The 27413-nt window shown below is 38.2% G+C and overlaps 2 protein-coding genes, 1 long non-coding RNA gene, 1 other non-coding gene and 1 pseudogene across 5 annotated transcripts; 4 read left to right on the top strand and 1 right to left on the bottom strand.

The window, feature by feature from the left end:
- Positions 1 to 1447: 1447 nt before the first annotated feature.
- LOC147792350 (uncharacterized) lies at positions 1448 to 3747 on the top strand. The gene is made up of 4 exons (XR_015421325.1): positions 1448 to 1706; positions 1788 to 1868; positions 2475 to 2553; positions 3550 to 3747. It is a non-coding gene; the product is annotated as an uncharacterized LOC147792350 (long non-coding RNA).
- A 3054-nt stretch (positions 3748 to 6801) lies between these two features.
- Positions 6802 to 7416, top strand: LOC147792349 (secreted RxLR effector protein 161 pseudogene; annotated as a pseudogene).
- Positions 7417 to 11192: 3776 nt separating this feature from the next.
- Positions 11193 to 12952, top strand: LOC147792348 (glycosyl hydrolase 5 family protein-like). Its single transcript, XM_087124559.1, has 3 exons — positions 11193 to 11768; positions 11841 to 12441; positions 12519 to 12952. The coding sequence occupies exons 1-3, from the start codon at positions 11193 to 11195 to the stop codon at positions 12950 to 12952; spliced, it is 1611 nt and encodes a 536-aa protein (XP_086980685.1).
- Positions 12953 to 22497: 9545 nt separating this feature from the next.
- TRNAR-UCU (transfer RNA arginine (anticodon UCU)) lies at positions 22498 to 22570 on the top strand. The gene has a single exon. It is a non-coding gene; the product is annotated as a tRNA-Arg (tRNA).
- Positions 22571 to 23775: 1205 nt separating this feature from the next.
- On the bottom strand, positions 23776 to 26984 carry LOC111784918 (chlorophyll a-b binding protein CP26, chloroplastic). Of its 2 annotated transcripts, XM_087124395.1 has the most exons (6): positions 26742 to 26984; positions 26540 to 26633; positions 25867 to 25908; positions 25643 to 25763; positions 25423 to 25557; positions 23776 to 24169 (listed from the first exon to the last, which is right to left on the bottom strand). In XM_087124395.1, exons 1-6 carry the CDS (start codon positions 26953 to 26955, stop codon positions 23909 to 23911), a joined length of 867 nt encoding a protein of 288 aa, XP_086980521.1. In that variant the 5' UTR covers positions 26956 to 26984; the 3' UTR covers positions 23776 to 23908. The 2 variants fall into 2 exon arrangements, with proteins under 2 accessions (XP_086980521.1, XP_023521205.2); XM_023665437.2 differs by lacking the exon at positions 25867 to 25908 and having other exon boundaries at positions 26549 to 26633.
- Between the last annotated feature and the right edge of the window lie 429 nt (positions 26985 to 27413).

Genomic DNA, 27413 nt, shown 5'->3' with positions numbered 1-27413 from the left:
ATAATTGACTCTGCTATTTTTCCTTTTTGTGGATGATAAATGCTACATACACCATCTTTAAACAGCACTGCTACTCCTTTTTTCTTGTAGTTGTCCAACGCTCAAGAGATTATTTTTTAGTTCAGGTACCCAATACACATTACTAATAGTGCAACGAACCCCATGCAAAGTTAATTTCACTGCACCCTTTCCCATAACTTTCCTACCTGTATTATTTCCAAGTTTTTCAATGTGGGAAAATGTCTTGTCTAAGCTGGAAAACATACCTTCACTTGCACACATATGGTTTGAGCAACCCGAATCTAAGAACCAAGCATCACTCCTTTTTGCTTCATGTCTTAACATATGAGCCATTAACAGCATTTCATCCTCTTCTTCCAGCTCTGCATAATTCAATTCCTTATTCATCTTTGAACATTCATAATTAAAATGAGCTAAGTCATGACACCTATAACATTCAACCATTGCTTTGTTGAAAGTTGATCTTCCTCTTCCGCGTCCTCTGCCCCTGTAAGTTCCTCTTCCTCCATTACTTATTTTCGTTCGTCCTTCGACTTTCAGAACTTGCTCCTCTCCATTAATGCTGGATCGTTAGTTTATTCAATCTTGTATTAACCGTAATTCATTCGTATTTGTTGTTTGTATTTTTAAATTATGTCAGTTTTAGTATTTGTGGATAAGATCAAGGGAAGTTATTAGCAGTTATTAATGTGTGGCTGAGATTGTAAGAAGTTAGTTTTTCTTTCTGTCTATATATGTACTGTGTAACAAGTTGAATAAAATAAGTAACTTGGTTTTGTTTATTTTCTAAGTATTGTCTCTCTTAGAGAATAACGTTATTGTGCAAAAATCACTTCCTCGTATGTGTGTTTTCTGTCATTTGGTATCAGAGCACTGGTTACATGCCAAAGATCATGCCGAGAAATAATAACAACAATGGAGAGAGAGGAGAGTCGTCGAAGTCTGCAACAAAGGAAGGTCTGGTATCACTCCAATGCCCGACGTTATCGAGAACCAACTACTCAGCATGGGCTATGAAGATGAAGGTCTATTTGCGTGCTCAAGGGGTGTGGGACGCAATCCAATCAACTGAGTCTCTGGATAGTCTTGATGAAAGGAAGGATCAAATGGCCTTAGCAGCTATCTATCAAGCAATCCCTGAGGAGATGTTGTTTCTGTTAGCAGAGAAAGAGACAGCAAAAGAAGCATGGCAGACGTTAAAAACTATTCATGTGGGTGCTGAACGTGTAAAGGAGGCAAAGATCCAAACTCTGAAGATTGAGTTCGAAGTTATGAATATGAAGGAGTCCGAGACTATAGATGATTATGCAGCAAGATTGACATGAGTTGTTAATAAAATACGTACTTTTGGCGACAACTTCGAAGAGGCATGCTTGGTGAAAAAATGTAACGCGAAAAAAAAAAAAAAAAAAAAAAAAAAAAAAAAAAAAAAAAAAAAAAAAAAAGGGCTAAGTCAACTGAGGGGCAAAAATGTCATTTTGCCCCTCCAACCCAAATAGGGGTCCAAGGAAAATCCAGCCATATTGCCAGCAAAAGAAAAAAAAGAGGTTAGAGAGAGGTTAGAGAGAGATCGGCCGGGAAGACTAACGGACCACCGCCGGAATCCATCTCCAGACGAGACTCGTACCAGGATTGAGGGGCTAGCAAGGCCTACGCACCATCAAAACCTAAGAATATTTCGCGGGGTAAGGTTTCTGAACGATATTGCTCAGATCTGAGTTTTACCCTACGTGAATCGACCCTAAAATGTTGAAATCTTTACCTAGGAACAACTCACGCACGGTCTGTGAAGAAGTTTGGCCGAGACCTCAACCCAAAGGCGGAGATCCGAGGGTCATCCGAGAACGGTGAGCGAACTTCCGGCGTTCTTAAATCCTCCGATAGTCAAGAAAAAATTATAAAAATAATACTAGGACGTAGCCTGTAACACGATCTAGAACGTTGCCGAAGGAATCGTATTGATCCGATCTACGGATCGAAAGATATGAAAATCGGAAAATAAAAAGAAACCGACTGGGTTTCGGTTTTCAGAGGACAGAGAAGAAGAAGAAAGAAAAAAAAAAAAAAAAAAAAAAAAAAAAACGGCGGCCGGCGAGCGGCGGAGGGCGGCGACAGGCGCCGGACACGCGTCGACCACCGGCTGGAGCAACGCAGCTCCAGCGAGGCGTCGACACGTGTCGCCTGCAAGCCGGGCCGAATCGCAACGCGAGCCGACCGGACCGGACCGGATCGGGCCGGGCGGGGCCGGCCGACCCGCGACTGTGCAGGATTGGGCGCGCGTGGCAGGCGCGCGTGCAGCCTGCGGCTGGCGCCTTCCCGCGCGCGTGGCCACGCACTTCCAGCATGCTGCTGGGCGCGTGAGCGCGCGTGGAACGGCCAATTTGGCCCGGTTGTTTTCTGTTTTCTCGATTTTTGTCCTGGTTCCAGTTCTAATACTGTTTTTACGTGGATAGGGACTTAATTTAGAGAAATCAGTATTTTTGGACACCTCACGGGCAAAGAAACGCTAGCGAAAGGGCACGCGTCAACCAGGTAAGTCACCACCCGGTATTTAGGAAGAAATACTTGTAGGATTCGCTCAGATTGCATGCATGCTAGTAGTTCTGCTTCAGATTAGCTCTTCATGTAAGTTACTAGTCAGTTTATCTGTTGTGTTTGAATTAGGTAAATTACTTGAGTGTTGCTTGTATGCCTTAAGCTTCCGCCGTATGTATGCATGCATTATTTTATGTGTAGAATTGTGTATGCCGGGTTTCGGGTGTTTGATGGACGAATTCGCCCCATTGAGCGCGAACTTCGTGCTCTGGGTGCTTGATGGAGGTCATCGCCCCGTTGAGCCGGTATGCCTAGTTTGCATGAATTACATACTATGATGTTAGAGGAAGATTGCATGCACCCTCTGTTAATTGCTAGGGCCCATTTCTTTGATAAGATTAGGGAATCTTGGTTAGGAGCGAAATGCCGCTCTAGCCTGACTTAATTTTTCCCTAGAAACTTAGCGGTTTACCACGGTAAGAAGGTACCCCGGAGTGTTCATAGATTGCTAGCGTGTGAACGGTATCTATAGCTTCGTGGGAGGACCAAGGGGTCCCTGATCAGTCTTTACTGCTCTTAGCCATTTCGCATGGGAAATGTGTCCCCACGTCGTACAGCCCATTAGCTGCATGGGAACGGGTTGGGTCGCGCCCCCCATAGAGGGACTAGATGGGCGTAGGGGTACTCAGCACACCCCTAGGCCAGGTACCATGTAGTCTCAGATAGCCATGTAGAGGTAGCACCTCATAGAGAGATACCGACCATATTAGCTTGGCATAAAGAACCTCTAGGCGTTTAATGAGAGGACGAAAAATCAGTGAAACACAAGGGGCAAGCCCCAAGGGACCTAGATTAGAGCCAGTCGTCCTAGAACCGAAATAGGAAACCGTGGCAACCTGTTAAATTAAGATGCGAAAAGAGCCTACAAGTAGGTGGCTTACTGAGTATAATTTTTATACTCATCCTTGCTATGTTTTCCCTTTTTTTTTTCAGGAGCGCGAGGCGTCGGTCAAGAGTGGGCGTGATCTGAAGGGAATTGTCACAGAGGAATGGGTTGTCCCGGGGCGTCAGTCCAGTTTTAGTCTTTATTTTTGTATTCGCATTCTTTTTAAATTTATTTTCCAAACGGTCTTGTGACTGTGTTTATCGTTTGAAAAACTTTATTGAAATTTGATGATTTTCGCTACTGCATATTTAAATCTCTTGTGCATCTGTGTCGTGTCGTTAGTCACTGTCCGTAGTAAAATATTGGGCTGTGACAAAAAATTTCTCCGCTCAGTACCTTCTAAGTTTCTTCATATCGCATCGGCAATAGAGCAATTTGTCGATTTAAATGTGATGACCATGGAGGAAGTCATCGGCCGTCTTAAAGCATACGAGGAACGGATCGGTGGCAACAAAGAGAATGCTGAGCATGTCTTATTTACAAAAGGAGAATGGAAAGCAAAAGAATCGAAAGGCAAAGGTGAAAGTTCAACTTTCAAGAAAAAACGTAGCGACAATAGAGGCCATAGCCGAGGGCGAGGTCGCAGTGGTCGCTGGAGAGGGAGAGGTCATGGACGTGGAAACGACTCGTTACATCAAGAGAAGAAGAGTGACAAGAGCAAGGTAAAATGCTACAATTGTCAAGGCCTAGGCCACTATGCCTCAGAATGTCGGAAGGTGAAATGTTATAATTGTCAAAAGATTGGCCATTATGCATCCCACTGTAGATCGAAGAAAAGGGAGGATCAGGCGCACTTGACTGAGATGCAAGGTGATGAGGATGAGCCAGTCTTACTTATAGCACAAGTTTGTGAAGTCCGAACTCTCGGTTCACCAGAGTTGACGGAGATGGCTCTTTATGAAGAGAAGGTTGTCCCGAAGAAATTTCATGAAAAACAACACTTGGTTCCTAGATACGGGAGCCAGCAATCATATGACTGGTTGTCGAAGTTGGTTCTCGGAATTGAACGAGTCAGTGACCGGCACGGTGAAGTTCGGAGACGGATCACTTGTAGAGATAAAAGGACGTGGAGACGTGATGCTGCAATGTGAAAATGGAGATCACTGTATCCTTTCCGATGTATAATTCATTCCTAAACTTAAAAGTAACATTATAAGTTTAGGACAATTGGATGAACAGGGCTGTAAAGTTGAGATCGAACATGGTTTACTTGTCATTTTCACAAAGGCAAAGGAGTTCTTGGCAAAAGTGAAGCGGTCACGAAATAGGCTATATACAATTAGCCTAAAAACAACGAAACCAACATGTCTACTTGGTAAGTTGTCTGAAGATTCTTGGTTGTGGCATGCTAGATATGGGCATTTGAATTTTGAGGCTTTAAGAAACCTGTCTACGAAACAAATGGTGAAAGGAATTCCGCACGTTGAAAGGATCGAACAAGTTTGTGATAGTTGTGTAATCACTAAACAACGAAGAACACCATTCCCACAACAAGCGAATTTTCAAGCCGTTAGTGTTCTACAATTGGTGCATGGCGATTTGTGTGGTCCAATTACTCCAACAACTCATGGAGGTAATAAATTCTTTTTGCTGTTGGTAGATGATTTTAGTAGATATATGTGGATTGAATTGCTCAAAAATAAATCTGATGCATTCTTGGGATTCAAACGTGTTTAAAATAAAATTGAAGCTGAATCCGGAAAGAAATTGCAAGCGCTTAGAACTGATAGAGGTGGAGAATTTACAAGTATTGAGTTCAAAGAATATTGTGAGAGCAGTGGGATTAAAAGATATTTAACAGCACCCTATTCTCCGCAACAAAATGGTGTGGTTGAACGACGAAACCAAACGGTTATTGCAATGGTGCGAAGCATGTTGAAGTGCAAAAATTTGCCGATGCATTTCTGGGCAGAAGCAGTGAAGACAGCTGTCTAAATCCTCAATAGATCCCCAACGAAGAGTGTAATTGAAGCAACTCCTCATGAGAAATGGAGAGGAAGAAAGCCTAATGTAGAGCATTTTAGAGTGTTCGAAAGCCTGGCGTATGGAAGAAATACAACACCAAATTTAACCAAATTACAAGACCGAAGTGTGCCAATGATTTTCGTGGGATATGAAGCAGGTTCAAAAGCTTATCGTTTGTATGATCCTAAAGCGAAAAGACTTCATATGAGCCGAGACGTCAAGTTTCTAGAAGAAGAAGAATATAAATGGGATGTGCAACAATTGGAAGAAAATAAGAAGGAAGGTGGTAAATTCGCTGTACATTATGATCCTCAGGTCTATGTGAAGGACGAGGACATTTTAGAAGAGTGGGGAGAATCATCAGGGACTCTATTGGGAGACGATTCATCACCAGCAAATGATTTATCAATAGGAGACGATTCATACGTCTCATCTAGTCCAAGAAAATTTCGATCGTTAAGATAAATTTACTCTGATTCTATTGAGTTGAATGAAGAAGCTGGGATGTGTTTTCTTTCACTTGAGGAGCCAAATTCATATATGGAAGCAAGAGATAATGAAAAATGGCAGCAAGCAATGCTAGAAGAGTTGTCTGTTATTGAAAAAAATGGCACGTGAGAGTTCGCAAAACTACCAAAGGGACATCGAGCAATCGGGTTGAAATGGGTATATAAGTTGAATAGAAATTCGAATGGGGAGATCGTGAGGTATAAAGCTCGTTTAGTCGCAAAGGGTTTTGTCGAGAAATATGGAGTGGATTTTGATGAGGTATTTGCACCTGTTGCAAGGCTTGAAACAGTGCGAGTCTTGATTGCTATAGCAGCGCAGGAGAGTTGGGAGATTCATCATATGGATGTCAAGTCAGCGTTTCTTAATGGTGAGTTGAAGGAAGAGGTTTATGTAGAACTACCAGAAGAATTTGCTGTGGAAGGTCGAGAAGGGAATGTTTTACGACTTAGGAAAGCATTGTATGGCTTACGTGAAGCACCTCGTGCCTGGAATGCAAAACTGGATAATTTCTTAAAGTCTCTTGGATTTCAAAAGTGTCCTTTAGAGCATGCTGTGTATACACGTTGGAAAGAAAATAAAATTTAGATAGTTGGAGTTTATGTTGATGATTTAATTATTGTCGGGTCAAGCAAGGATGATATTTTGAGCTTCAACCAACAAATGAAGAAGTTGTTTGAAATGAGTGATTTAGGATTCCTGCCTTATTATTTAGGAATAGAAGTTAAACAAGACTTCGATGGAATCAGGTAATCTCAGTCGAGTTATGCGGCAAAGCTTTTGGCAAAACTTGGAATGATGGATTGTAATCCGTGTCATGTTTTCCTATGGAGCCGAAAACAAAGCTAAGCAAAGCGAGTAATTGTCCATCTGTTGATTCCACTTTTTACAAGAGTATTATCGGAAGTCTTCGTTATTTAGTGAACACACGACCTGACTTATCATATTCCGTTGGAGTTATGAGTCGTTATATGGAAGCTCCGACCATGGTTCATATGGAAGCTGTGAAGCAAATACTCAGGTACGTGAAAGGAACCATTGATATTGGATGTCATTATGTGAAGGCAAAGCAAGTAGAAAATCGATTAATCGGATATAGTGATAGTGATCTTGCTGGAGATATAGATGATCGAAAGAGCACTACGGGGACATTGTTTTTCTTATATGGCAATCCAATTACATGGACTTCAAAGAAACAAAAGATGGTGGCACTTTCATCCTGTGAAGCGGAGTATATTGCGGCGACGTCAGCTGCTTGTCAAGGAATGTGGTTAGGACGTTTACTGAAGGAATTGCATGGGAAGGAAGTAAATCCAGTTCGTTTAAATATCGATAACAAGTCTGCTATAGCATTAGCGAAAAAACCAGTTCATCATGATCGCAGCAAACATATAGACATGAGGTTCCATTTCATTCGTGAAAGTGTGCAAAAAGGAGATTGAAGTGGATCATGTAAAAACTGAGGATTAATTGGCTGATATACTTACGAAGCCAATAGGACGACAAAAATTTGTGGAGCTTCGAGAAAGAATTGGTTTGAAGAATGTAAGAATGTGAAGATCGAAATACAAGATTAAGGGGATGATTTGTTAGTTTATTTAATCTTGTATTAACCGTAATTCATTTGTATTTGCTTTTTGTATTTTAAATTATGTCAGTTTTAGTATTTGTGGATAAGATCAAGGGAAGTTATTAGCAGTTATTAATGTGTGGCTAAGATTGTAAGAAGTTAGTTTTTCTCTCTGTCTGTATATATACTGTGTAACAAGTTAATAAAATAAGTAAGTTGGTTTTGTTTATTTTCTAAGTATTGTCTCTCTTAGAGAATTACGTTATTGTGCAAAAATCACTTCCTCGTACGTGTGTTTTCTGTCAGGATCTTCGCAATTTTTGTTCATGCACCACTAATGAACTTTGTAATTCATCAATGGACATGTTATCAGTATCTTTGGATTCCTCCATGGATACTACAACATACTTAAATTTTTCAGTCAGGGTACGCATAATTTTTTCTACAATTTTCTTGTCTGGCATATCTTCTCCACTGCTTCTCATCTTGTTGGAGGTTATCATCACTCTTACAAAATAATCTTTGATGCTTTTATCATTCTTCATCTCTAGGATCTCAAATTCTCTCCTTAATGCATTAAGAAGAGATTTCTTCACTTTTTGGTTTCCACAAAATTTTCGTTTCATTGAGTCCCAAACAATCTTGGCTGTGCGACGATCCAAGATTTGCTCAAAGACAGCTCGATAAATTGCCTGGAAGAGGTAATGCTTTACTTGGTGATCTTTGAGTCTAGCATCATCAAGCTGGCCCTTTTGTGCCTCAGTCAACATTGTTCCTTCCTCTTGACCTGAGAAACCAATCTCCGCCACACTCCATAGACCTTTTGCTCTGAGCAAATATTCCATCAGCTCACTCCATCACTAAAATGATCAAAGTGACCATCGAAGTGAGGGATCTTCGTTAAAACTTTGTCTTCACTCATACTCTCTCTATTTGATCACTAAAAAATTGGGGCTATGATACCAATTGCTAGGTTTTGACACAACTAAGACAGAAACATAAACAATTGAAGCTGGAAGTGATAATATTATTGAATATTGAACTTGGCTTTCGTAGTCTCACAAATAACCCTAAATAGAAACTAACCACAAATGTTGGAAACAAAAATCTTGTAAACAAATTTGGTAAACAAATCAAATATTTAAACTAACCCCATAAAAATACTCTAACTCTTCTTTGATCTAATCAAATTCTTCGAACATGAAGTGGTACGAAGGTTGTGTTTATGGGGAGTAGAAAGAGAGGGGCGAAGGGTTGTTTTAAGAGTATTGTTTGGTATTTAGTTTAATTATTTGTCATATAGTTGATATTTCTATTGTTATTTGTAAAGTTGTAAAAGCCAGGTTGAGTATTCAATAATATCATAACTTGACACTACGATTGTTTAGGTTTTCCTGAGTTATTACTAAGTCAAAATCTAACGCTTAATTGGGTTTTCATCTAATTTTCTTAATAATCATTTAAAACTCACCGTTCTTCCTTCTCAGACGGTGGCATACTCGTTGTGGCTAGTGTCTTCGTGCGGAATCCTAATGTCGCATCGTTCAAATACTCAAAAGCCACGATGGTGATTTACTACCACGGCGAGGTGATCGGAGAAGGGGAGACGCCGGCGGATTGACGAAGGCAAAGGACACGATGACGATGAATGTGACGGTGGAGACCGAGGCGGAGGAAATGGATGAGGGTCTGAGTTTGATGGAGGATTTGAAGTCGGGAGGTTTGAATATCAGTAGCCACACGGAAATGCCAGGAAGGGTCAAAATAATTGGATTCATCAAGAAAAGGTTTGAGGTTAAAATGAACTACTCATCTACTTTCAATACTAAAACCCAAATGACTCAAAGGGAAGATTGTGACAAGCATGTACAAAATTTCTGATTAATGAAGAATTATGGGAGGAATTTGAAACCAAATGGCTACTAAGTTTGTAGTGTTTAATTACGAGGAGTATTAAAAATTTTAATTATGGTACGTAGGTTGTTTATACATTTTTTGGATTATATCACTTTTTACTTTGCTTATGTAACTATATTTGTACGTTGGATCAAGAGTGAATTTGTTTGACCATGAGTGAGTGTGACTCCCAAACCTTTGTAACGACTCATGTCTAGGATTTGACATGGTCAGGTTACCTACTCTTTGTTTCTAAGAGTGAAAGCTATTCTCGCGAACTAACTCGAGTTCTTCCGGCATGTCTTTTCCATATTCACATGCATCCTAGAAAAATTCTCCACAGGTTACGTGCATCATAGAATTGCTCCAAGCAAAACATACCTAACCATGAAGTTCTTATAATTGAGCTATCGAAAAGGAAAATGAACCTTATTGGTATATGGAGTGACTATCCATGTTCTAAAGTATTTCTTGGCTATCATATCCTCAGGATACCTCTCGTTTGGAAGTGGTTTCGGTTCAGTCATGTACCCCTCATTTGCTCGGGTGTCACATACCTACCAACTTTCACATTAGTTCGTTTTCAAACCACATCTTACTGGGAGAGATACTGCCCTAATACAATTTGTAACGGCTCATGTCCAAGATTTAGAGCCATTAGGTATCGAATCTGCATTACAAATCTTGATCTATCCTAGACATGACGCGTTACAATTTTGGTCGACCCTAAAAGCTTGATCAAACATTTTAGAATGATCCACTAATCCAAAACCAGTTCGGTGTAATGGCTCGTCCCTTCAAAAGTTGGCCTGAGTTTAACGACGTGACTTTTTAACCCGCCATCAAGAAAAAAGAAAGAGAATTTGTTTGAAAAAAGAAGGTCAGATGGCCAATTTATTTTTTTATCAGTGGGGACATAAAATTATAGACCTCATTTTTTCTCCTTCCACACAATCAAATTCAAAAGGTGACATTTTCCAAGCGTGGGCATGGAGGCTCATAATATAAGTTCTTACCAAACTACACATCGAATAGCCAAACTACACGTCGAATTGTTTACGGTCAAAAAGACAAAGCAATCTGAATTTATTTATTGTATGCTTTGGACCTTCTAAATATGCGACAACAAAAATTCAATGTTCAGAATATTCTACTTTCTCTCCTAGAATATATATATATATATATATATATATATATATATATATATATAAATTAATAAATGCATAGTATTGTATGAAAAGTGTATAAATAAAATATTTTCAATAATTTGATTACATTTTTTAAAATTAGATAATTAAGATGTTAACTATTCTATTTTTATTAAAATAATTTTATGTATTTGTGAATTATTAGGTGGAAAAATGTCCCCAACTCAAAAAATGTAGTAGGGGTATTATATAAGAACTTATCATAAACGTAGTTAGCTACTATTTTAATTTTTAATTTGAGACTGGAACAAGCTTCGAGTTTTATTTAAGAAAAAGGGGCCATAATGTTAAAATATTGGTTCTGTGGGCAAGATATGTATGAACGTTGCTAGCTTTGTTAGAAATATTTGCTTATTACTCAACAAATTATCAAAGTTAGAAACACAATTTATTAACAAAGCAACTGAATTAAGAAAAAAATGGAAGGAGTTTCACCGTTACATCGATCTTTGATCTTTTGAACAAATTTCAACCTATTAATGAGATATATAAGCAACCTTTGGGCTATGCTTCTCTCACCCCGATTCATAAAAGAGAAGAAAAAATGGGAAGAGCTTTTCAAGTTGTTCTTTTTCTAGCATTGTTTGTGTTTTTATCTCCTTCTGTTTATTCTTTACCGTTGTCAACAAAAGGAAGGTGGATCGTTGATTCGACAACAGGGCGTCGAGTGAAGCTTGTGTGCGTGAATTGGCCTTCCCACACACAGAGCATGCTAATAGAAGGTCTCAACCACAGGCCATTAAAAGAGCTGGCAGATGAGGCAATCAAGTTGAGGTTTAATTGTGTACGACTCACGTATGCAACTCAAATGTTCACTCGTTATGCAAATAGGACAGTTGAAGAGAATTTTGACCTCCTCGATTTAGAGCAAGCAAAAGCCGGATTGGCTCAATATAATCCTTTTGTGTTGAACAAGACTATTGCTGAAGCCTATGAAGCTGTTGTTGATGTGCTTGGAGAGAGTGGTTTAATGGTGATTGCCGACAACCATATGAGTCAGCCAAGATGGTGTTGCTCTCTTGACGATGGCAATGGATATTTTGGAGACCGCTATTTTGACCCTCAAGAATGGCTACAAGGTCTTAGCTTAGTTGCTCAACGCTTTTCCAAGAAATCAACGGTACGTACAAATTAAGGAAAATTCTCACACTCTTGAAACTAAATTCTCACATTCTTTTGTTATGACATTTAGGTGGTTGGAATGAGCCTACGAAACGAGATACGAGGAACCAATGAAAATGCAAATGATTGGAACAATTATGTTACTCAAGGAGTAACAACAATCCACAACATTAACCCAAATGTTTTGGTGATTGTTTCGGGCCTAAATTTTGATAATGATCTTCGATGCTTAAAAGAGAAGCCCTTGAATGTAAGCACCTTAGACAACAAGTTGGTTTTTGAGGTGCACTTGTATTCGTTCAGTGGAGATCAAGAGAGTAAATTTATAAACCAGCCACTAAATAATATTTGTGCAAATATTATCGATGGCTTTGTAGACCATGCTGAATTTGTTAGAGAAGGACCAAACCCATTTCCTTTGTTTGTCAGCGAATATGGGTACGATCAGAGAGAGGTTAACGATGCAGAAAATCGGTTCATGAGTTGCTTCACAGCTCATCTTGCACAAGAAGATTTAGATTGGGCATTATGGACTTGGCAAGGTAGCTATTATTACAGGGAAGGTCAAGCAGGGCCGGCAGAAACTTTTGGAGTTCTCGACTCCAATTGGACTCAAATTAAAAATCCTAACTTTGTCCAGAAGTTTCAACTATTGCAGACTATGTTGCAAGGTAAGTATAAATATATTAACGATTTTGAATATATGGATCTATAACAAGTGTATAAGACATTTTTTTACGGTGCACAGATCCAAATTCCAATGCATCGTTCTCGTATGTTATATATCATCCACAAAGTGGCCAATGCATCCAAGTCTCAAATGACAACAAAGATATTTTCATGGGTAATTGCTCCATCTCAAGTCGATGGACTCATGACAATGATAGCACTCCAATTAGGATGTCAAGCACTGGTTTATGCTTAAAGACAAGCGGAGAAGGCCTTATGCCATCTCTCTCAACGGATTGCTTCGGCCCTCAGAGTTCTTGGAGAGCCATTTCAAACACTAAGCTTCATTTGGCCACCGTAACTCAAGATGGGAAGAGTCTTTGCTTGCAGGTTGAAAGCTCTAATTCTTCAAATATTGTGACAAACTCATGTATTTGCACTGATGGTGCTCCAAATTGCCTCCAAGACACCCAAAGTCAATGGTTTGAACTCGTTGAAACCAACACGTTGTGAGTTGCTTATGTATTGGGAAGAATAAATATATGACATGCCCGACTTTGAATTGGCCCCTATTTTATCTCTAATTCTATTCATGCTCGTGCTTAACTATAACCGATTTTATTTATCGTACAAACATATATGAAAAATAATACCAACAATAATGATCGTATAAAAGATTGGACATATAATAAATAATAGAAAAATAATTATTGACCATTTAACTGCGAATTTAAGCATAAAATCGACAACCCTAATATGACTCCGGCATTTTCAAAACTTTCATGCCAACCCTAAATTCAAATTCCAACAACTACTAGTATATTGGACCAAATTCTAAATTTCTATTTTAAACTAATTATTAGACTAAGCAACATTTGTTGGAACAAGTTTGAACCATTGGGGTTGAGGATCATCGGTGCAACTTCCCTCGTCTCTAAAGCAAATGCATTTCTTCACAACAACTATAGTATCAGATTCCTTCTCCAAACAAAAATTGTCTTCGCCAATTTTGTTGGCCAATTGGAGATTTGCTTTCGAAGCCACCGTCCAATTGCCAAACTACAGGTGACATTTTCCAAGCGTGGGCATGGAGGCTCATAATATAAGTTCTTACCAAACTACACATCAAATAGCCAAACTACACGTCGAATTGTTTACGGTCAAAAAGACAAAGCAATCTGAATTTATTTATTGTATGCTTTGAACCTTCTAAATATGCGACATCAAAATTCAATGTTTAGAATATTTTACTTTCTCTCCAATATAAGGGTTATTAAATAAGGGTTATAAAAAAGACAAAGCTTTGTGCTAGTCTCGTTTAAATCTTTTTTAACTATGCAATTAGAGATGCTCAAGCTGCCTAGTGTATTCTAGACCACAAGCTGCCTAGTATATTCTAGACCATAATCTAAATAAATAAATTAATAAATGCATAGTATTGTAGGAAAAGTGTATAAATAAAATATTTTCAATAATTTGATTACATTTTTTAAAATTAGATAATTACGATGTTAACTATCTTATTTTTATTAATTTAGATTATTAAAATAATTTTATGTAATTATGAATTAGTAAGTGGAAAAATGTCCACAACTCAAACTCAAAAAAGGTAGCAGGGTATAATATAAGAATTTATCATAGACCTAGTTAGCTACTGTTTTAATTTTTAATTTGAGATGGAAATAAGCTTCGAGTTTTATTCTAAAAAAAGGGGCCATAATGTTAAAATATTGATTTTGTGGGCAAGATATGTATGAACCTTTCTAGCTTTGTTAGAAATATTTGTTTATTACTCAACAAATTATCAAAGTTACAAACACAATTTACTAACAAAGCAACTGAATTAAGAAAAATGGAAAGAGTTTCACCATTACATCGATCTTTGATCTTTTGAACAAATTTCTGGTTATTTGATCCCAAGAAAGAGTTTTTGGGATAGTCATTGAGGACTTTCCAATATTTACTTCTATGAGCATGGTCGATCCCTTTGGCAAGGATCGTAATGCTCTTGGGGAAATGTTTGTATTCATGAGTTTATAATAAACCTTGAATATGACGACTGAAGCATTAAAATAAAATTCAGCAAGGAACCTTCATCAGAGTCGAAAGTAAAAGAATTCCTGAGTTCAAGACCAAGTACTTCACGAGTTTCAAGATCAATGTATGACCCTTAAGGGTAAAAGAGGTCAATTATGATAATAAAAAATTAAAAAATAAAAAAACATCAATCCACTATGAAGATGGCTCAAGATCTCCAACCCATACACATATGGACACTCAATCCGTCTAGAAAGTCAGCTGAACGTTATTACAGTTGATTTCGAGATAGACAAAGAATTTTTAAGGGCAGATTTTATGTCAACCACCCACTCTTCAAAAAGAAATGCCTTCTTTCAAACCTACAAAGAAGCTGATCGAAATGAATTAAGAGCTCAATAGTATTCTCATATGGAAGCCATCAAAGAAACTATACCATTCTTCGAATGGTTTGAAGAGAATATTTTGCAGGTATTAGAAGACTACCAAAAGAGGCGAGGTATACTCAAAACATCCTCCGTTGGAAGAAGTTGAATTTGACAACTAGTACGGAGAAAAAGTCAAAGCCAGTCATTTCAAAAATATTCCAGAAAGACTAGAAAAGGGTAATCCAAACCTAAAGGATATCAAGAATATCCAGCATCAAAACAATTACTCAAATAAGATTTTATCCACGATCGCTACTCAACTTGAGAGTATCGAAGGAAAAATCTCAAAGATATCTGGTACTCAGCAAGAACAAGCAAGCAGCTCTGTACCAAAGATCGATGAGTCAATCCCAATACTCATACCGGCAAATCTTGACATATTTACAAAAATAGTTTCAAAAGAAGAGCCTGCAATGGCCAAGATAGAGGAAAAATTGGACAGGATTCTAAATCCTGGAATGACACCTCAAGATTCATCTGTCAATGTTGTTAACAATGACGACGACCAGGAATTCGAAGACGAGATTGTAAATGAGATAGAAGAACCTCTTTACAATCGAATTGAAAGAATCTCTAGAATAAGTTAAAATAATACCAGTAATAAGAAAAACTAGTATCCTCAACCGTCTTTTCCAAATATTCAATCGAAGAAAAGACTCTACAAACTCAAGCTCATTACGATGGTCTAGCAATCTATGAATGGAATATCGATGGATTGTCCGACTATCTGATAATGAATGTTGTCAATGAAATGATGATGGCCCCAGGCGCGTATAAATTACAGAGCCATAAATCCAACCATCAAATAGCTCATTTTTAGTGACCGAATTTACTGGGCAGCTCAAAGACTGGTGAGAAAAATATCTCGACGAAGGAACTCGACAACAGATATTAAACCACTATGTTGTTAGGCCAACTACTCAAATTATCAAAGAAGAAGGTCCATCAACTAGAACCGAAGTACAACATGAAAGGGTAGAGGATGCTGTCAACACCCTCATTTATACCCTCATAGAATTCTTCGTTGGCGACCCCCTGAAATACATGGAGAGATCCGGTGAAATACTCATGAACCTGAAGTGCCCTACCTTAGGCGATTTTAGGTGGTACAAAGACATGTATTTCAGCAAAGTTCTCATTAGAACAGATAGTTCGTTGGGATTCTGGAAAGAGAATTTTGTCAATGGACTACCAAAACACTTCTCAAGGAGGATTAAAGACGATCTTAAGACAAAGTATAATGGAACAATTCCATGGCAAACTTTGTCATACGGATCAATAGCATCCTTCATCACAGAAGAAGGACTCAGACTTGTAATGAGTCAAAAATTCAAAATAAGCTCAATTCTTCGATATCAAACAGAAAAACAGCTTGGAAGATTTTGCGACCAATATGGATGCAACGGGATAGAAGCTCCCTCAACCTCCTTTAGAAAGAAGGTTAAAATGTATCCAAAGCCTTATAATTCATACAAGCCTAGAAAAAAGTATCGGAATAAACCCGTGCAATCTCAAAAGCCAATGTATTCAAAGAAGAGGTATACCCCTACAAAAACCCATAGAGGAAAGAAAAGAAAAACTTGCTTCAAATATCGAAGAAGGACATTATGCTAATAAGTGTCCGATCAAAGGAAAGACCAATGAGTTGGATATTGATCAAGAGCTGAAGAATCAGCAACTACAACTAGTTCTAACCGACTCAGAACAATCAAACGAGGGAGAGATTCTCGAACTTCAACAAGAATCCGATTCATATTCTAGCACGGAATACGAATCAGAACAAGAAGGAAAAATGACGTGTGAAGGATGCATAAATGTCCTTACAAAGGATCAAGAAATTCTACTCGAGGTGGTAGAAAAAGTTCAAGATCCAGAAATTTAACAAAAAATTGCTCAACGACTTAGAGATGCCATGACAATCTCTAAGCCACCTGAAATGGAAGAAAGAAATCCCTACAGACTTCAATCAGTTCTCCAAAGGTTCAAAAAACCGAGAGAACTCAATACTCAAAACCTACAAAGAGAGATTAATAATCTCAAACAAGAAGTACAGGCATTAAGATCTGAAACCATGTCAGAATCTTATATGCTTCGCCAAGAAATTCTCAAACTTCAGGAAAGGCAGCCCGAACAAAGGGAAACGGCGCAACCGAACCTGGACGAAGATGATTATCAAAGTTCTTTCGTTGGAGCCATCACTATTTCTCAATATCAAAAATGGTACGCTCTCGTTACTCTAAAAATTTATGATTTCAAAATCACCTTAAAGGCTCTCATAGATATAGGAGCCGATCAAAATTGCATTCAAGAAGGCCTAATACCTACGTAGTATTTTGAAAAAACTACTCAGGGCCTTAGAGGTGCAAACAACAACAGACTCAAAATCAATTACAAATTATCAAAAGTCCATGTTTGCAATGACGGAATTTGCTTCGTAAATTCCTTCCTTTTAGTAAAAGACTTAAGGACAATAGTTATTACTAGGTACTTCTTTCATTACTCAATTATACCCTTTCAAAATAAAAGACGGGTAAGAGTCAAAAGCCTTAGGAAAAAAGATAAAATTTAATTTTCTTTACCCTACAAGGATTAGCTAGATAAATAACCTTAAAAAAAAATACAATTATTCAATCTATAAATGTATTGAATTGTAAAGAAAAACAAATCTATTTTCTGGAGGAAGAAATTTCATTCAAAAGAATAGAAGAACATCTTCAAAGTAAGACTGTCCCGTCTAAAATCAAAACATTACACGATCAAATAGAGAGAGAAATTTGTTCAACTTTGTCTAATGCCTTTTGGAATAGGAAGCAACGTATAGTTAATCTTCCTTATGTCAAAACCTTGGATGAGAAAAATATTCCTACGAAGGCCCGACCTATTCAAATGAATAAAGAATTGCTAACATTCTGCAAAGCAAAAATTAATGATCTTTTGCAGAAGGGTCTTATTAGGCCATCAAAGAGGCCCCAGTCATGCGCGGCTTTTTACGTCAACAACCAGGTAGAGAAGGAACGTGGAGTCCGCGACTGGTAATAAACTACAACCCCTTAAATAAGGTTTTGGAATGGATTAGATATCCAATCCAAATAAATCAGATTTAATGCAAAGAATTTCAAATGCAAAAGTATTTTCAAAACTTATATGAAATCAAGATTTTGGCAAATCCAGATTTCAGGAAAAGACAAATATAAAACGGCTTTCAACATCCCTTTCGGACAATACGAATGTAACGTTATGCCATTTGGGCTAAAAAACACTTCATCCGAATTTCAAAAAATTATGAATGATATTTTCAAACCTTTTCAAGACTTTTCATTGTTTATATTGATGATGTTCTGAGTTTCTCTCAAAACATCGACCAACATTTTAAGCACCTTCAAACATTTTTTACAATAGTCAAAAGAAACTGTTTAGTTGTGTCTAACCTGAAAATTAAACTTTTTCAGACAAAAATCTGTTTTCTTTGATTTGAAATTCATTTGGGTCTAATTAAACCCATTCAAAGATCCATTGAGTTTGCCTCAAACTTTCCGGATCAGATCACGGATAAAACACAACTACAAATATTTTGGGATGTCTCAATTATGTTGATTTCCTTCAAAATATCAGACTCTTTTGCAAGCCACTTTTTAAAAGGCTCAAAAAGAATCCCAAGCCCCGGACTGAAGAACACACCAAAACAGTCCAAAAAATCAAATCCCTTGTCAAATCAATTCCGTGTTTATCTCTGATAAACCCAAGGGCTGGTTTAATAGTGGAGACCGACACATCCAATATTGGATATGGAGGAATCCTAAAATAGTCCCTTGACAAGAAAGAATCCATTGTCCGTTTTCATTCGGGAATATGGAATTCTACTTCAAAGAATTACTCAACAGTAAAAAAGAAGATACTTTCAATAGTACTTTGTGTACAGAAATTTCAAAGCGATTTAATTAACAAAAGCTTTGTTATCAAAACCGATTCTAGGGCATCTAAATTTGTTTTAGAAAAGGATGTCAAGAATCTTGTATCTAAACAAATTTTCGCTAGATGGCAAGCAATTTTATCTTGCTCAACTTTCAAATTTTGCCTATAAGAGGGGTCGAAAACCCCTTGCCGGATAAACCTCTCAAGCGAGTTCTTACTCTCGAAGAAATCTTCTCTCTAACTGATCCCTTTCACCCTGCAATGATCAGAAAGAAAATAGTGGAAAAAGGGAAGAAGCCCATTGCTTCTTCTAACACTCCTACTCCAATGACGGCTATGCTATGGATACTGGCTTCACATTGGTGACCAGATCTAAAGCAAGGCTTTCTCAAAAATAAGCAGAGGTTATCACTCCGACGAGGCCTTCTGCCTCTTCTACACGGCCATCTACCGTTATTCCATCGAGACTTGCTGTCTCTTCCACTTCAAAGGGACTTTCTGTCCCCTCAACCTACTCGGACGTGGTTGTTCCCATTCGATTCTCTCCAGTTCCTAAAATCATGACCTGTTTTCAAAAATCTGTGTCTATACCAGAAGCTCTGGTAGAACCAGAATACGACAACCCAAAGATCAGCGAGGTCGTCAAGAAAGCCTATCCATCGAGATTCTTTTATATCCCGGATGATCTTCATAAGACTAGAAGGTTTTATGAATTCATTTTGGTCGACACAAAGTCCGTCGAAATTACTCATATTCCAAGTTGCGATGATCCTTCAAAAATCGCGTACTCAAAATTAAAAATTTTCAAAGTCATGAATCCGACGTATTGGAATCAAGATACGTTCACGAAAATGACTTTTTCAAAACCGTTTGTTCCTCACTCTTACTCATACAGAGATTATCAGATGGTATGGTACAATGTCATTTGGTATCAAAATTACGAGCACTCATGGTTTATTCAATTATGCCAGAATGCTCATAAAATTCATTACCCATTTTGGTTCATCAAATGGTGGAAAATCTTTGGATCAGCCAAAGATATATTTCCCGTTCCAATACAAGAATCGTTTCACTACTTCATTCAAAACATATTCAAAACTCTGTTTCCTTTAGCCATGTGCTTTTGCGTATACTTTCAAATTCCTTGGATTTTAACTTGTAATTTTCAAATAAAAGAAACTGAAGACTTAAGTAAAACAGGTCTTCAAAGTTATCAAAATCAAATGGTGGGATAAATACACTCATACCCACGCGGATCTCAAAGCGGTAAAGGTCTGGTTATCTGAGAATGGCCACCTTCAGGATTTATCTAAGAAGAAGACCTTAATTCAAAGTCGAAGCTACTTGCTGCATTAGCCTAAACAAATTCGGAAGCTGATTTTCAAAAGCTTTTTCAAGAGGCCGCATCAGTCGAATCAACATCTTCTCCTTCTATAGTAGAAGAAGAAGAGGAAGACACAATTTACGATCTCAATGATCCATTTTTTGATTCTCAACTACCAATATAAACATCATCATATGTAGAGGACTCAATAGTTGTTAAACTATTTATTATTTATTATAATAATAATAATAATAATAATAATAATAATAATAATAATAATAAATCATGGGTGGAATATGTCTCCTGACATATTCTTACCATCTTTGTTTCTTTACCCTTTTATCTTTCTTGCTTTATTATTTTGTTTTTCACTTTTTCCACTTTCATCTAATTATTGATGAATATGGACTTCCACTTTCATCAAAATTATTGATGAATATGGACTTGTATGTACATTAAGACGTATTCCCTAAATTTAGATATACATTATCTGTAAATTAAGCTAGGATAACAGAGCTCATGTAAATGTAAGGGCTCAAGTCATTAAGAGTTACTTCTTGATCCTACTAAAATTAGAGTTCAATCTAATAGTTGAATTTGAAGATCGAAGGGTTTTGTACAGGCTAATCTCGATTGCATGATTCTTTGAAAATTGATATTTTCATAATTTTTTTTAGTTTAAGGGTATTTTGGCATTTTAAAACTTTTGAATACTTCATCATTATTTTTAAGAATTTTAATCTTTAATCTAAATTTTTTCTTAAAACAATTTTGTGAAGAATTTTGTAAACAACATGCATCTCGATATTTTAGATGCCTCCGATAAAGTGTTGCCCTAAATAAGAATGAGCTCGAGATGAGACTTTGACTTTTAGGTAATTAGGAAGCCACCTTAAGAATATGTATTTAGTAAGTTTATCACACACCAAAACAATGCCAAGACACAAAGAATGCTAAGAACAAAGAACCAAGGTTTTAAGATTTCGAAACCAAAGAAATCCCTATTCTAACAACAAAGATCCAATTCAAGAGATTTGTAACAAAATCAATGGGCTCCATGCTCTTGAAAATTCAATTTGTATATGTTAAGAATATTTAGTAATAAATTATAGTTTACCATATATATTTGATATTTTATTATAAAGCAAATATCTAATATTTGCCTTATTACCATAAATATCTTTCCATTTATTGTTATTTCCATTTATTACTATTTCCATATCCTTGTAATTTATTTGATTATAAATAAGATAACTTTCACACCATTTAAGTGTGGTGGATTAATCAAACATTCTCATGGTATCAGAGCCGTTTCGGTTTAACAATCTTGATTCTTTTTTTTCAATGGCTTTTGAAATCTTCTATTATTCTTCTCCACCACCACTAGCTTCGACGCCACAGGGGCAGTCGCCATGGCTGCCACATGCAAAGCCGATTGATTACTCTTTGGCTCCACCCTTTTGACCTCCAAATCATCCTTCGCCATACTCTGTACATACAACCTCTCCCTTTCCAAACATAGCCTCTTTCATTTTCTTCCCAATTTTCCCTTCATCCTTCACAGAAACCCTAATCTTAGGATCTTCATCAGCGTTCTCTTCGGAAATATACAGAATCTCAATAAGCCCATCGACCTTTGCAGAGATTTACCTTTGGAATCTGGGCGCGGCACTGGCATCTTCGCCAACCAAGTTGCCGCCGCCCTTCTCGCCAAAATTGGCTCCTTCGCCCCAATGTGGCGACTCTTCCAGCTGCCCTTCTTGCCAAAATTGGCTCCTTCGCCCTAATGTGGCGACTCTTCCAGCTTCAACATTGTCTTTGTCCCTTGCTCTAGGTTTCCCCTTCTACTTCTTGGGGTTAGACATATTCTCACCAGAGCCAAGGTAGCATCGTCGCTAAGCGACGATCCCTCTTCATGGGTTAGACATATTCTCATCGAAGCCAAGGCAGCATCGCCGCTGAGCGGCGATCCCTCTGCAATTTTCGATGGTCAAGAAAGTGTTTCTCTACGCCTCCTCTGAACCAGGTTGTTGACATCTTCACGAAAAGTATTTCTCAACCACTTTGAATTTTTAGATCCAAGCTTCACGTTCGTTCAAATCCGACGCTCAGCTTGCGGTGGGGTGTTAAGGATATTTAGTAATAAATTATAGTTTACCATATATATTTGATATTTTATTATAAGGCAAATATCTAATATTTGCCTTATTACCATAGATATCTTTCCATTATTTCCATTTATTACTATTTCCATATCCTTGTAATTTATTTGATTATAAATAAGATAACTTTCACACCATTTAGGTGTGGTGGATTAATTAAACATTCACAGTATACGAGTTGTCATATAATAAAAGGCGCCCATGGCCTAATGGATAAGGCATCTGACTTCTAATTAGGCGATTGTGGGTTCGAGTCCCACTGGGAGTGTGTAAGTAAAAGCTTTATCTAATGAGGGGATTGTGGGTTCGAGTCCCACTGGGAGTGTGTAAGTAAAAGCTTTATCTAATGAGGCGATTGTGGGTTCGACCCCACTGGGTGTGGTAAGTTAAAGGAGTTTTGTGGCCAGCCCCTTGAATTTAGAAGAAACTCGAGAGTAGGAGACTCAAAGTATGGAGGTTCTCATTTTTTAGTAGAATGACATATCCGTAATTATCCATAAATACAGGAGTATTTTGATAATTTTTCACTTTCTAAATATATTATTATTATTTCCTCAAAAAAAAATCTGGAAAGTTTGTTAAAAATTAGAAAAATGACCATTTCGTCCTTTTACTTATTTTTTTTTTTTTTTTTTCCTTTCCAACCATTCTAAAGACCTTAAAACCTTAAAATTACTTGTTAGGGTATAGAAATGACATCCGTAAGACCCTTCCCCATGCTTAAATCCCTTAATTTCTTTCCTCGAATCTTTTGAGTCTTACGTGGGTGGCTTATTTTAATTGGAGCTAATTTCCTTCATTTTTTTGGGTGTTACATGGAGAAACCTACTACCATACATCATCAAGCAGTCAAGTACATTATCCTTAACCGGGAGAATCACATGCAATGGGTTAAAGTATGATAAAGGACAAGCACCTAAAGAACTAGTCGATTTTACCTATAGTTATTTAGCTAGAAACATCGATGATAGAAAAAGCATCAGAGGACTGACGTTATATACCAATAGAAATTTGATCATTTGGTAATCTTGGAAACAGTGAACTGTGTCGCTATCTTCCTATGAGGATGAGTTCATGGCAGCCACCGCAAGTATCATGCCAAGCATTAGGGCTGAGAAACTTGTTGAGCAAGGTGACCAGTAGCGAGTTAAAGCTAGTAACTCTCTACATTAACAACAAATCTACAATTACATTGATGAAGAATCCAGTATTTAACGGATGCAGTGAGTTGTCGAAAAGCAATAGATCGTTGTAGGGTTCATCTACACTAGAGAGCAATGTGCTAATATTCTCACTAAGGCCCTAGCAAGGGTTAAATTTGCTGAGATACAGAAGTTTCTTGGAGTAGAGAATTCTCGAGTAAAGTCAAGCTTATGGGAGAGATTGTGAGTCAAAACTTGACTTTAACATAATTTATAGTTCGCGCGGGTTATAAATTACTCATCAACCTAATCTAATTCCGCTCGGTCAGAGTTTTGATAGAAAAATTGATCATTAACTCTCGTTCGTCAAAGACACGAGAGTGAATCATTACGATAATTTACAAAAGCATCCAAGATTTTCATTCAATACACAAACTTGGGGTTGGGTTATGGCATTCATTCATTTAAAGGGTTGGAACTCTTTCAGCATTCCCTGAAATGACTGTGAGCAAGTTGTTTCCAAAAGGATCACTCAAATGCTTAGCCAAGTTCTCCACTGGCCCTTCTCCAGTCACGTATGCTTGAAAGTAAAACCCTAGCATTGCAAACATTGCCAATCTCCCATTCTTGATCTCCTTCACCTTCAAGATCGCGGCTTGGTCTGGGTCGTCCGCTAGCCCTAACGGGTCGAACGGCCCTCCCGGGTGAAGTTTGTCCTCAAAGTTCTACAAAAACAATAACATTTAGTAATGATTTTCAATATTAATGTAACTTTCGGTTTCCCCTCAATGTTTTTAAAACGCGTATGCTAGGAAGAGGTTTCCACACCCTTATAAAGAATGTTTCGTTCTCCTCCCCAACCGATATGGGATCTCACAATCCGCCACTCCCTCGTTCGGGACCCAGCATCCTCGCTGACACTCGTTCCTCTCTCCAATCAATGTGGAATCTCACAATCCACCCCCCTCGAGGGCTCAGCATCCTCTCGTTCCTCTCTCCAATCGATGTGGAATCTCACAATCCACCCCCTCCTTCGGAACCCAGCGTCCTCGCTGACACTCGTTCCTCTCGCCAAACGATGTGGAATCTCACAATTCACCCCCCCCCCCTTCGGGGCCCAGCATCCTCGCTAGCACACTGCTCAGTGTCTGGCTCTAATATCATTTGTAATAGCCCAAGCCCACCGCTAGGAAGAGGTTTCCACACCCTTATAAAGAATGTTTCGTTCTCCTCCCCACTCAATGTGGGATCTCACAATCCGCGATTCCCCCGTTCGGGACTCAGCGTCCTCGCTGACACTCGTTCCTCTCTCCAATAGATGTGGAATCTCACAATCCACCCCTCCTTCGGAACCCAGCGTCCTTGCTGACACTCGTTCCTCTCTCCAATCGATGTGGAATCTCACAATCCATCCCCCTCGAGGGCTCAGCATCCTCTCGTTCCTCTCTCCAATCGATGTGGAATCTCACAATCTACCCCCCTCCTTCGGAACCCAGCGTCCTCGCTGACACTCGTTCCTCTCGCCAATCGATGTGGAATCTCACAATTCACCCCCCCTTCGGGGCCCAGCATCCTCGCTGGCACACCGCCCAGTATCTGGCTCTAATATCATTTGTAACAGCCCAAGCCCACCGCTAGGAAGAGGTTTCCACACTCTTATAAAGAATATTTCGTTCTCCTCCCCAACCGATATGGGATCTCACAATTAACTTACGAGAACCTACAATTACACTGCTTTGAATACAAGATCTCTTATTAAGGATATTTAAGCCTTCCATTACGGTTTACCATATGTATCATATTTGACCCTTGATCATAGACTAATATCGTGTATCCCTCTCTCCATTTCCACAGTAATCTACTTGATTATAAATAGAGAACTTCCACCACCACTTACGTGCATGGTTTTAGCAGATATTCTCAGATACCCTGTAAAGTTATTATTAAATTAAAGAACTTTATCCAAAAAAATTCGTACAAAGCCATTGATGATCCGATAATACTCAGCGCCACCAACAAGAACAACCTCCGCAACAACGGCGGCGACGAGGTTGATCGGAATGCTATTTCCAAAGTAGTTCAATGTGTTTCCATCAAGAAGTAGAGCTCCAGTCTGCATATCCCAATAATTCACATACAATTTTGTTCTTAATTTGTTGCTTTGAAAACTAAGTATATATAAACACAATCAAACCGACCTTGAACCAGACAGCCTCCGGGCCACAGTTGGCGCCAAATTTGTTGAAGGCCTCAGGAATGATGAAACCAGCAGCCCCAAGCATCGCCCATCGTGCATGTATCAACTCAAAGGCTTGATATCTACCCAAGAAATAGAACAAAAAAAACAAGCCAATCTTTATGTAAGCTTCATATAATTGAAGAAATTAGTGTTGGGTTCTTAGATTAATAGAGATTTATTTACTTGGTGAAGTTTTCTGGATTCTTGCTGAGTCCAAACGGGTCGGATTATGAGTTTACAAGTAAGGAATACCTTTTCGTTGTTTTGAGGTCTTTTGGGAAGCCAAAATCGAAGTCATGAGAGCTTAAAGTGGACAATATCATACTATTGTGGAGAGTCACGATTTCTAACATGGTATCATAGTCATGCCCTTAATTTAGTCATGTCACTAGAATGCTCAAATGTCGCACAAAGAAATTGGGACACTCGAAAGTGTTGTCAAAAGAGACTCAAGTGTCAATTGGGACCCTTGAAAGTGTAGTCAAAAGTGATTCAAGTTTCGAACAAAGGGTGTACTTTGTTCGAGAACTCCAGATAAGCGTCGAGCCTCGATTATGGGGAGGCTGTTCAGAACTCCATAGGCCCTCAAATGTCGAACAAAGAAGTTGTGAGCCTCGAAGGTATAGTCAAAAGTGACTCAATTGAGGGAGACTGTTCGAGGGCTCCATAGGCATCAGAGGAGACTTCTATAGTGTACTTTGTTTGAAGAGAGAATTAGTAGGAGGAGTCCCACATTCACTCATTTAAAGAATGATTCTGAGTTTACAAGTAAAGAATATATCCCTATTAGAACGAAATGTTTTGGGTAAGCCCAAAACAAATCCATGAAAATTTAAAGTGGACAATATCGAAAATTAAACCATACTCGCCAGGGACTTCTCCGTTCAAGTACTCCAGAATCTCGGATCGATCCAACAGCCCGTCCGGCAAGAAAATCCTTCGGTCGGGACCTAATAGAATAAAAAAATGGAATTCATCATTTTGGGAAATACAAAACATAATTGAGTGAAGGGTTTTCAACGGAGTAGAGAGATCTGAATACGGCGGTTGGGACTCACCATACCACTTGGCGAGCTCGTCATTGATCGGAGAGACGGTGGAGGGCTTCGACTTGGGGGCGGGCTTCTTCCCGAAAATTGCGACAGGCTTGAAGGTGTCTGGACTAGGAGAGGGAGCGGATCTAGCAGAGGCAGCGGAGAAGCTTAGAGGGCTTCCGAGCATTTCGGAAACGCCGAGGGAGGCGGCGGCGGTGGAGGCAGCTAAAGAAGCCATGGGCGGAATGAATGCAAGACGTGGAGAAGGAAGAAGCTATATGGTTGGTGAAGGTGGATGTGGATTGCCACGTAGGATTTGGGGTCGTGATTACTCATATGCTGAGAGATCCAATGCAGTGTTTTGATTGGTGGAGTATAGTGACGTGGCAGATGTGTCCTTTAAGGTTGTCTCTCTTATTGCTTGATTTGGATATCGTTAGCTATCCTAATAAATAATTAATAATAAATAAATAAACCACTTTTTATTCTTATAATTTATATGTAAATCTCACTTTTGCCCCTAACATTTCAAAATAATTTTATGCTTTTCAAAAATCTATAATAGTCTCGATTTTTTTAATTTTATTTTGATTTTTTAATTTTTTTTAAGTTTGCATTATGAATTATTTAACATATAATTTTAGATAATAGGTTGAATAACTAAGTAATTCAAAAATTATTTTTTAGTTAAAAGGG

Source organism: Cucurbita pepo, chromosome 6 (genome assembly GCF_057944985.1).
Source record: "Cucurbita pepo subsp. pepo isolate OVF chromosome 6, ASM5794498v1, whole genome shotgun sequence".
NCBI lineage: Eukaryota > Viridiplantae > Streptophyta > Magnoliopsida > Cucurbitales > Cucurbitaceae > Cucurbita > Cucurbita pepo.
This window is presented reverse-complemented; position numbering and strand designations above follow the sequence as displayed.